The sequence below is a fragment of the Nicotiana attenuata genome, chromosome 8, assembly GCF_001879085.1.
Source record: "Nicotiana attenuata strain UT chromosome 8, NIATTr2, whole genome shotgun sequence".
NCBI lineage: Eukaryota > Viridiplantae > Streptophyta > Magnoliopsida > Solanales > Solanaceae > Nicotiana > Nicotiana attenuata.
This window is the reverse complement of record NC_031996.1, coordinates 16,702,879-16,715,258: the sequence shown is the minus strand read 5'-3', so window position 1 is coordinate 16,715,258 and position 12,380 is coordinate 16,702,879. Positions and strand designations below refer to the sequence as shown.

At 34.7% G+C, this 12,380-nt stretch overlaps 1 protein-coding gene across 1 annotated transcript; it reads right to left on the bottom strand.

The window, feature by feature from the left end:
- On the bottom strand, nt 1,791-4,184 carry LOC109230986 (dehydrodolichyl diphosphate synthase 2-like). Its single transcript, XM_019396504.1, has 3 exons — nt 3,697-4,184; nt 3,185-3,243; nt 1,791-2,510 (listed from the first exon to the last, which is right to left on the bottom strand). The coding sequence occupies exons 1-3, from the start codon at nt 3,991-3,993 to the stop codon at nt 2,063-2,065; spliced, it is 804 nt and encodes a 267-aa protein (XP_019252049.1). The 5' UTR covers nt 3,994-4,184; the 3' UTR covers nt 1,791-2,062.

Below are 12,380 nucleotides of genomic sequence, written 5' to 3'. Positions count from 1 at the left end.
TACGTTGTGTTGAACCATTCTGTGAAGCTCATTTTGAGTCTGCACGTAATACGTATCTGTGAAAACCCATACATTTGCCTCCTGCACTGCAAAATCCATTTAAGTGTTTATCTGTTCTATCACTTGCTTCTTATCCATTATATTGTTGCAACCTTGTTCTCCCTCCGGTCCAAAATAAGTGATTTTTTGGCCTTCTTTTTGTGGTCCAAAATAAGTGATTTTTTCATATTTCAAGAATGAATTAATTATTTTTTCCTACATTGCCCTTGGAGTAAATAGTGTTGGAGTATGTGTTAGGAGTGTTTATGTGAAGAGATAGTAAAGGTTAACATGGTCAATTTCATTACTAATTAATGTTAAAAGGTATATTTCTTAATCCGTGTGAAAACATCTAAAAAAATCACTTATTTTGGACCGGAAGGAGTAATAATCAACAAAATAAGCATGCAATAAAATCATAGCAAGTCCATTAGATAAAGTTTCACGATCGATGAATGTATATATGTTGATTTAATCTTCTTCTTCCCTTTTAACCTTCACTCGAGAATCTCTGGGTCTGATCATAGAGGATGTGACGGTCTTCACATAGACTCCAATACTCTCAATCCGACTACCAATTTTGGTGCCGTGAAATCCACCAAAAGAACGATCATCGCCTATTTCAAACTTGAACTCTCTGACAACGCTTCCTGATGGATTCATCCTAATGCTGCCATATGGTCCATAGGAACCTTTGTTGGTGCCAAATATTATTGATCTCAAATTAGTTGATGCATACCTTGGTCCATAGGAACGTTTGTTGGTGCCAAATATTATTGATCTCAAATTAGTTGATGAATACCTTATGGTATTCAAATAAGTTGTTTCGCAGGAGCCTTCTATCCAAGTAAGATATTCCGATGGATAATCCAAGACAACCTTCAGTAATCGAAATACGGACGCTGCAAATTCATTAGTGATCCTATTTACAAATTGCATAGACTTAAATCGTAAATGTGTCTCCGATTAATGTGTTCTTGATTTATAGCTTGTTTAACCAAGCCTCTCCAAGCCAAAAGCACTTCTTATTTAAAAATAAAAAATAAAAAAAAAAAGACTTTTTTCAAAGTTAAAATGTTTGGCCAAGCTTCTAGAGGAAAAAAGTGCTTTTGAGTAGAAGCTGAAAAAAATAATTCTCTCCAAAAGCACTTTTTTGAAAAGCATTTCTTTTGGGCAAAAATACACTTGGTCAAACATTAATTATTGCTCAGAATTATTTTTCAAATAAATTAACCAAATACAATCACTTTTGAAAAAAATCACTTCTCAAAATAAGCTGATTTTTGCATCTTGGCCAAACAGGCTATTAGTTTGTTTGATTAACATCTACCAAGTTCTTCCATTTGAAGAGGGAGGAAAAAAAATGTTCTCTTACCGTAGTGAAGTTTTCGTTGTGTGCAGTACCATATCTATCAGACAAAACAAAGTTGTCATTCTCAACGAACAAGAATTGAAGAACTTTTAACTTCAACATTGGTATTGGTCTTTTAATATAGAAAAATAAGAATCTGACTTTTCGTTTAACTCAATCTTATCTAGCCAGCTTTTATTGTGCTATGCTATTGGAAGAATTAAAAAAACAATACAGAAACAGAGAAACACTGAACTTTTTCTTAAAACCTCTCGTCTTCTTCTCACATCGAACAATGGTACAAATTGAAATCTTGATATCAACAATTCCTACTACGTTAAAATATACTATATCAAAATCAAAGTTTAAAATTTGAAAAGTGTAACCAACATAAAGAAGCTGAGCACAAACTACGATTTTTTATTCCATAGGAAATTACAAACATCAATAATAAAAGTTCCTTTTCATACATTTGATTCATAGAATTCACAAAGTACCGATTGTTGCCAAATGGCAGCTCGGTGTACAATTCATCTCGCGTTCACGAAGGGTCCGGAAAAGAACCATACCCCAAGATGTAGACAGCCTACTCTAATGCAATCATAGGTCACACGGAGACAATTTTACCCTTGCTCGACGGCTCGCTTTCAACAACTGATTGTTACCCTTTCATTAAATTTTGTTTCCACCATAACTCCTTTGCCTTCGCTGAAAAGAACGCAAAGCAGCTACAAAATCAGCTTCATCCAATTCAGGAAACAACTTATCCACAAAGCAGAATTCACTATAAGCCAATTGCCACAACATGTAATTGCTAATTCTCAGCTCTCCACTAGTTCTGATGAGTAAATCAGGATTAGGATATTCCAAATACTTCGTCTCTAATTCTTGGTCGATTAATTTGTCATTGATTTCCTCTAGTTGAATAACTCCATCCTTAACTTTGGTAGCAATCTTTTTAGTTGCTTGTGTTATGTCATATCTTCCACCATAGTTAAGTGCAGCCACAAAATGAAGTCCTGTGTTGTCCTTTGTGGTTTCTTCAGCTATGTTTATTGCTTCTTTCAGAGAATTGGGAAGGTTGGACTTATCACCAATAATGGACATTTTCATCCCGTACCTAAAAACATTAAAATAAGTACAAAGTGCAATACCTCTGAAAATTTTGTAAAGGGAAACAAGTGAATATAATAAGAAAGTAGTAAAAGAATTGTAAATTCAGGACCATTGCAATAATGAGTAAGGTGAGGCAGGGCGAAGAAGTATTGAGTAGAGGTGATTAGATAAGATATGGCGTTGCTCCAGCTCACTGAGGACATGACCATAAATAGGAAGGTGCGGAGGTTGAGAATAAAGGTAAAGGGTTAGATGGTCGAATGTTGTCCCTGTTTGTAGCAGTAGCTTTGACATACGACTTGGTGCCTTCCATGTTTTTTTTTCGTACCTCTGGTTTTCTGTTACTACTTGTTGTTGTCTTGTGTTTCGGTTTTCTGATTGCATTACCTTTTGCTAGTTTTGCATTTTTGCTTTGGTTGTCAGATCGGTTTGCTTGTTATTGCCCCTTCGACCACTCCGTTTCTGAACCAAGGGTCTTCCGAAAATAACCCCTCAGCCTTATCAAAGGCAGCGGAAAAGGCAGGGTAAGGTCTGTGTACACTCTACTCTCCCCAGTCCCCATTTGTGGCACAATACTGGGTATGTTAGTGTTGTTGTTGCAATAATGAATAAAATAATTAAAACAAAAACCCATATACAAGAAGATTTTAATAGTTGATTTTCAGTTAAAAGTAGTACCTCATGAAGTCGTGAATAAGCCCTTCAAAATAGCTCGTCATCAAGAAAGTTACCTCTGCCTGCCCAGTATATAATTGCAGAAATGTGTGAAAAAATCTGAAATTTTGAATGCACTTTGACAAATTTATCTTAAATTCCATTAACCTATAAGGGCTTATGGTGAAATTTTTTGTGTAAATATTACTTAAAATATTTTTTGAAACAGTTCATGTTTATCAATGTCTGCAGATTGCAGCTTGTTCATATACTTCAAATACAAAAAATAATTATCACGGAATAAGAAAATGTAATTGGACAATCATATCTAATCAAACCAAATTAAATAAGCCTTAAATTGGAATTCTTTATCAGTGAAAATTTTGCACCAATAATATGAGTTGATTAACTATCTGAATTTTTACATGATTCACTCCCAATTAATTCTCACATTGTAATTTCCTCTTCCCTAGTTCTCTTCGCCAATGTATAATTAAAAAATTAAAAAGAAAAATTAACTAAATACTCGTACTTACCTTGGGCCTTGACCAATTCTCAGTAGAAAAAGCATAAGCAGAAAGAACTTTGACTCCCCATTTCGAACAATAACGGCACAAATCTCCGAGCACTTTTTTCCCAGCTTCATGACCTTTTTCCGGCGACAAACCTCTCTCCTTAGCCCATCTCCGATTACCGTCCGGTATAATTGCCACGTGTTTCGGCATCAGCTCCGGCTGCAATCCTTCTCTCAATAGCTCCTCTTTTGATACTACTCCAAATGGAAGCTTACAAAATTGGCGTCGAAACATTAATATGGTATTAGATAAGGGCATTATTGGGTTTTTAAGTAAAGACGGAGATTCGATGTCTCCGGTGACCCGGAGAAGGTAGGTAGCGGCGGAGCTGCGGTGGAAGAGTGGTGGTTTTGGATCGGAGATATTTGGGCAGTAAGGAACACATGCTGCTGCAATGTATTTTGGTTTTTCTTTTTGGAAATATTCAAACTAAAATGTTGTAAGCTATATATGTATCTTATTAATTATAGCAGCTTGCCTCATTAAAAATATTTTTGTGCAAGCAATTAGGCCAATTTTGTTACGAAACTTAGCTCAAAGTAACAATATAGAACAATAAAATAGACAACAATGTAGAGAGGAAGAGAGGAGAGAATCTTATTTCTTCTATGTATTCAAGTGTATACAATGTGATGCCAAAACCCTCTATTTATAGGATTACATAGAGGCATACAAAAGAATGCCATAAACATGACATTAAACATTTGAGATCATGGAGGAAGATCATGGGGAGGTTATGGAGGTGTGGGAGTTACAACTATAATGGTGAGAAGTAGTGGGAGTTATCTACATAATGGAGAAGAGTAGTGGGAGTAACTTCTTTAGGAGTTATAGACATCCACTACAAAATAATACTTCAAAACACTCCCCCTTGGATGTCTATAGATAATATGCCTCGTTAAAATCTTACTAAGAAAAAATCCTGTGGGAAAAAATCTTAGTGAAGGAAAAAGAGTACACATATCTTGTAATACGCATTATTTGCTGCCTCATTAAAAACCTTGCCAGAAAAACCCAGTGGGATAAAATCTTAGCGAAGGAAAAAAGAGTACAGCGCGTATTTGCCTCCCCCTGATGAAAACATCACTTTATTCTTCGGAGACGACGAATTCCAAGCTTGTATAACAACTTCTCTAATATTGAGATCCGCAATGTCTTGTGAAGAAGTTTGTCAAATTATCACTTGAACAAATTTGTTGAAGAACTTTGGTGAATGTGCTTTATTTTGTCTCCTTCGATAGTCCTTCTTTCAATTGATATAAGCAAACAACATTATCTTCAGTATTATTGGAATCTTCTCTTCAAAGTCAAGTCACACGTCTGTTGTGTGTTGAGCCCCTTGCTTTATCAGTTGCTTATCTTGGCATGACTTGAATAAATATCAACAATTAACTGCCTTGTAATATGATAATATGGCAGTACTCTCACATGCAAATAGAATGTTTAAAGAACGAACTTCAGAAAATGCCTGCATTTGCATAACCAACAAAATCTTGGCGATATTTGTTAGAATAAACAAATCTAAATCAAGTATTCCTTTTGAAATATAATACCAATTGTATTCCAATATCTCCACATTGAAATAAAACTATATCTTGCTAGCATATTGTTATACTCATGGTTCTAGCCAGATATATTAGTGCACCAATTGCACTAGACACAAAAATAAATCATGTACGCCATGATCGCTCTAATCTACATAAGGATCTGCCGAAGATTTACTTAATAAATTTCTTGGGAACCTTAATATGCTTCAGAACAATTTAAATCATTCAAGGATTTTCATTATATGCATATCAAATGTATTGTCAGACCCCCCACAGGAGAACATGTCTCCTAATACCAGGATATTTACAAAAATTTTGTGCCACAAGTCGTCTTTATGTCTATCGACTTGATTTTTCATTTCACTTTCAGGTGTGGGGACTATCCGTCCAACTTCACATTTTTCAGGTGAAGTGAATTTCATTGCATATTTTTTTCATTAGCAATCATTTATTGTCCAAATATCCATGATAGATTTTTAGCTCAAGATCCTCGTCAATATTAATAATATTGGAGCGCTACATTTATTAAACAACATCGTCAACGATCATTTTACATCTGGTTTCCATCATCGCGCACAATAAAGACATATACGTATCGAGATCTCATTCTTTTCAGGTACCTGAGCCTCTCCCCATGAGGTCTTTATAAAGTTGTTTAGTCATGGGTGCTCTATAAAAGCACTTGCCTCCGTTATTATGACATCTTGAATTTGCTCATCCTTCTTCCAAGGAGTTTATGTTGGAACCGGATTAGTCTATTACGCTTCATGCGTGTCATAAATCGTTCCATTCATGACTTTATCTTATTTTGGTGCATTAACAGCTGAAATATGACATTTAGCTTTGGGGTCAGCAAATGCTCCCTGCAATAATTTTGGAATGAAATTATCACTTGAAACTTCAAGTTCACATAAGTTCACATTTCTTGTACGAGGATCTAGATGTATTATAATAATTCATTCACGTATCATTGTTTCAGTCTGCCCTTTTCTCCGCTAAGGTTAGGATACACAACACATTTTTTCAACTTATTTGGGAACCCATCTTTGGTGCATTGTGGCACCACACATTAAATCACTATTAGCACATCCATATTTCTAGATGGGATATTTGGTTCTGACCGTGATACCATTGTGATGGGAGAATTTATAGATAACTTATGTGCTAATGCATACAAGTGGTTGTTGTATATTAAATTATATACTCATACAAATTTCTAATTGTTGAATTTTGCTTCTCATAACCAATGGTTTAGCTATAATTGGAGGCAATACAATTTCTCTAAACAACTTGGATTTAAACCAGCATAATCAAGAGTAAATTATCATATATATATTTCTGACCTGTGCTCTAATAAATTTGAGCAAACAACTTTCAAAAACCAAAGTGCAAGTTGATAACAAACGCACATGTGACCATATTAAATAGATGCAATCTATTAAAATCATATAATAGTAAATGGTCCACATGGCGGGTGATTGGGCCCATACATATATATCACCTTTTATTCGTTCCAGATATTCAAGGGATTCAATCCAACCTTAACATTGGTATATCATGAGAAAAAAACATCACAAAGAGAATTCTTAAAGAATCTTCTATTTCTTTAATATATGCCAATGTGAATTTCTCAATCAATTTCACATCATAATTAAACCGGGGATGGTCAACCGGTCATGCCAACTAATATTTGTTTCAAATAAACCTCTTAGTTTACTTATGGCATGTGATTCTATCATCCATGCTTATACATCTATGTTAGGTACAAATAGAAGAAAAGTCGGGTACCTTTCATATTTACCCAGGTATGTTATAGTAATATGAAGATAATCCAATCTTCCTTTCATTTATAGTCTCAATATGCCAACCACTTTGGCTAATATATTTGAAACTCAAAAAGTTTCTTTTGAGACTTACTACAATTTTATTCATCCGGGTAGTAACAAATTAGCTCTTCCGGAGCTCTTAATTGATTTTGTACTACAAGATCTTTTGTCACACCATCCATATGGTGAATGTCTCCTTCACGGAGAAAATCATATAATAATAATTGTCATGGTCAAAATCATCATAAGCAAAATCATTTCTTGCTTTACTTTTGCCTTTAATAACTTTTTATAAGACATGCCAAATTATTTTTGATGTACCACATGTACGCGACCAATGATATATTCATGTAATCACACAGTAATATTTATTATCTCTCTTTGTCTCAAACCTCCCTTAGAGGTGAGTTGTGGTATGTATCCAATCATGCATTGCACGTCTTTATTCATTACTTTTATCACATATTGTTACATTCACCTTCAGGAATGAATCTGCATTCTCAATGCACAAGTCACATTCTCTTCAAAGAATGGAGTATAATTATCGCGACGTGCTTTATAAATTTTTCATACCAATTTGATGGTAAATATTTCCTTCACCTATTGAAGGATTACTTCGAGAACCCTTATTGTTCTCATTTTTTACAATACCATAATGATGACTATTATTATTTGATCAATGGCACGCCCATGTTCATTGGTCAACCACTTGTCTTCATTTACTTATTATGCATTGCTACCACATTCACTTTAAGAATGGTGCAAATCAAGTGGGACAAGATTCATGCTTTTCCATGAAAAATATATTATTTTTCTTTAGTCATCGCTATGTCATCCATATGGTGCATTGGAGCTCAAACCCAATGCCTGACCCATATAAAAACATGTTAGGCCATAATGAGTTGGGACTCGAACCCAACTTTTACAATCATGGATCATCAGGACTTAAAACTCGATGTCTTACCCTCATGGTGCGTTGGGACTTGAACCCACCGTCTTATCCTTATATAATGTTTATCACAAATGGTCTGATTCACATCAGGGAATGGAATATAATTTTATGTAGCCACATAGTAAAATCTATCATAAAAAATAAGCTAAATGGAAATGATAAGAACTATTATCAATAAAAATATGATAAAGTACAAACTCGTGTGCTAGTATCCTACATATAAATATGTCAATAAGAGAATCACCATGTAGCGTTATTACTATGTGATGTATTACTGCATACTAATGCATGATTTAATAAAATGCACACAAGAATTGAAACACATAACTAAATATACTTAACTTTAAAAAACAAATAATCTTAAGTAATAACTATTGCTAGCATATTCTGTTTTAATACAGATGATGTCAAAATAGGCTAGTAAAACATAATGATATCACTTTGTCAATTATCAACATAAAAATGTTGCACCTAATTAGATTAGGCCATTGATCTTAAAAGTCCTCGTTAATACACAACATGACCAGAATGCTTTTTAATGTTTCACAAAGATCTTTAAATATCATGGAAAATCAATGATAGCATGATGTTATAATTGTATAAGATCAATTTTAGAACTAGGAACAAAGTTAGTGGACATATACAGCCATACGAGCATGAAAACTTAAAATCAAAGCTCAGTTTTTTCTAAACAAAGCAACTACAAATCGTAAATTTTAACATAAGCTAAATACACAATTTATGGTATAATTTGAAAAATAATACTCCCTGGATAATAGAGGCAAACTAAACATTATATGGCATTCGTAATAATGCCCATATTTCCATTGGTTCAACCAAACTGGTTCAAGGTTGTCAACCATTCATATCTTCTAGGTTGATTAAAGCTTCGTGCTGATAACGTGTTACGAAACTTAGCTCAAAGTAACAATATAGAACAATAAAATAGACAACAATGTAGAGAGGAAGAGAGGAAAGAATCTTATTTCTTCATGGTATTCAAGTGTATACAATATGATGCCAAAACCCTCTATTTATAGGATTACATAGAGGCATACAAAAGAATGCCATAAACATGACATTAAACATTTGAGATCATGGAGGAAGATCATGGGGAGGTTATGAAGGTGTGGGAGTTACAACTATAATGGTGAGAAGTAGTGGGAGTTATCTACATAATGGAGAAGAGTAGTGGGAGTAACTTCTTTAGGAGTTATAGACATCCACTACAAATAATATTTCATAACAAATTTTTCATTTTTTTTCTTATTATTACATAGGGGAACTGGGGAACGGGAAGAGGAATGGGGCCTTTTTGTTATTTCACCTCTTAACTTTACTCTCTCGTTTACTTGTAATATTAAACCTGTTTTTTAATAGCACACACCAACCGACCAGTCTAAACAACTCGACTATACTGAAATAAAAATTACTCCCTCCGTTTACTTTAAGTTATTTATTTTTTATTTTGCACTTTCTTTAAGAAAAAATAAACAAAGTATGTATTTTATAATTTTATCTATAATAATGATAGTATTTTTAAAAGTATTGGAAAATGATTTGGGAAATAAGTAATTAATGATAAGGGTAAACGAAAAAAAAGGATTGTTTTTCTCTTGATTTAATATATTGGACAAGTAAATGTGAAAATGTACTTTTAGTATAATGGACAAGTAAAAGTGAATGGCGATGCAGATTTAACACTACGCCCTTCCCTTAGCGCCGCCCTCTAGGCGGGGCTCACAACCAAAGGATGCACGGATGAAGTTGCTTAGAGGGAGTACCAATCTCGGCAATGACCATCGTTTGCACAATTGGCCTATTTATCGCGTGGAGAATTGCATTGGTTTTGATCACAGTCCAACCTCTCCTCATATTGTGCTTCTATTGCAAGCGGGTGCTATTAAAAAGGGGAAAATTACGCGACACATCAAATATTTATATTGCATTTTATCATTCATAGCTATACTTTCAGCAAATTTATCATTCGTAGCTATATTTGAATTTTATAGCAAAACCGTGAAATAAGAGATTAAATATTTTGAACTGAAATAATAGAGCAACAAGCTCTCATAGTTCAGTTGGTTAGAGCGCCTTCTTAGCTAGGTCCAATGTGATTATTTTCAAGGGGTTTACAATAAAAATCGAAGCAGGAAAACCAACAACAGCATTGGTGTTGTTGCTACTGTGTTAAAACACAAAATCAGAAAAACTGTTAGAAGAATAAAAGAAATTGGAAAAACAGTAAAGATTAAGAAATATTCCGAGTCCACAATTTGCTTGTGCGTCCTTAAGCCGAGCGAGCGACGACGACGGCGCGAGGGATCATTCTCTTCAACTCCTTTTAAGAGCTTTAAGAAGTGATTCTATATATAAGCACACAAATGTAGTTGTCCCTCACCAATGAGGGACAAAGTGCAAGTCAAAAGCTCACTTCATTCAAATTTTCATTTTCCTCCATTTTATTTCCCACCATTTCCAATTCACACTCTTATACTTTAAAGCCCAATACTTAAAGTCTTTGAAGCTCAATGCCTTTAAAGTCCAACAATCCCCCACATGAATGGGAATGGCTGTAACAAGAATGATCATAGATGAAAGCTGTGTGATTTGCAAGTAAGGATTAATCGCATCTGGATAAGTAGGTTTCCCTTTAAACTTTCCGTAGTGAACATATGTCGGATATACTCGGTCAATCGGTAGATTTGATATCTTTAAACCGTCGAACTTTAGTGTATACCTAAACAACCATATGTCACACAACCAACCCTTAACCGTCTTTTGGTTCTCATTGTTGTGTTCGTTTCAGCCATTAACACTGCCTGATTTCATAAGTGTGTAGAGAATTGGCCTTACAAAATTCTCATTGAAGCGACTTCCACTTCACACTTACATAGGTGATTCCTAAACGTGTAATCCTTTAGATTGACACTATTTGATAAATACCACATCAAACTTAGGTAATCATTAAAGAACGTGTAAAGTTCTATCCTTGTTACTGAACATTGTCTTCATCACGAGAAGGGACCAAAGATTTTACTTTGACAATGTTGAACCGGTCAATCACAACTTTGTTTGAGCTCCTTGAACCTAGATCTCGGAACATCCAAAATTCTAGGTAGAGTTACCGCCATGTTGACTTGTCCTCGGCCATAGTCCCATTCCCTTAGATGATTTTTCAACTCCCTCTCTAGTTAAGCCTTTTGTAAGCGGATACGCCACATTATCCTTTGATCTTACATAATCAATAGTGATAATTCCACTAGAAAGTAGTTGTCTAACGGTGTTATGTCTTCGTCGTATATGACGAGACTTTCCGTAATACATAACGCTCCTTGCCCGTCCTATTGCAGCCTCACTATCGCAATGTATGCAAATAGGAGCCAAAGGTTTTGGCCAGAACGGAATGTCTTCTAAGAAATTTCGAAGCCATTCAGCTTCTTCACCGGCTTTATCCAAAGCTATAAACTCTGATTCCATTGTAGAGCGAGCGATGCACGTTTGTTTGGAAGACTTCCAAGATACTGCTCCTCTACCAACAGTAAAAACATATCCACTTGTGGACTTTGTTTCTGTTGAGCCGGTTATCCAATTTGCATCACTATATCCTTCGATAACCGCAGGATATTTATTGTAGTGCAAAGCGTAGTCCTTGGTATATTCCAAATATCCCAGAACTCGTTTCATTGCTACCCAGTGATGTTTGTTGGGATTACTTGTGAATCGACTAAGTTTACTTATCGCACAAGCTATATCAGGTCGTGTAAAGTTCATGATGTACATTAAGATTCCCAATACACGAGCATACTCCAATTGAGACGTACTTTCACCTTTATTATAAGATGATGATTTAAGTCAATTGGAGTTCTTGCACTTCTAAATTCCAAATGTTTGAATTTTTCAAGTACCATTTTCACGTAACGTGATTGAGACAAAGCTAGACCCTTAGGAGTCCTTTTGATTTTAATTCCTAGAATTACATCGGCAACTCCTAAGTCTTTCATATCAAATTTACTAGCAAGCATGTGCTTAGTAGCTTGAATGTCGGCAATGTCTTTGCTCATTATTAGCATATCATCAACATATAAGCAAACAATGACTATATGATTTGGAACGTTCTTAATGTAAACACATTTATCACATTCATTAATCTTAAAGCCATTTGACAACATTGTTTGGTCAAATTTCGCATGCCATTGCTTGGGTGCTTGTTTTAGTCCATAAAGAGACTTAACAAGTCTACACACCTTCTTTTCTTTTTCCGGAACCACAAACCTTCAGGTTGGTCCATGTAGATTTCTTCCTCTAAATCACCATTTA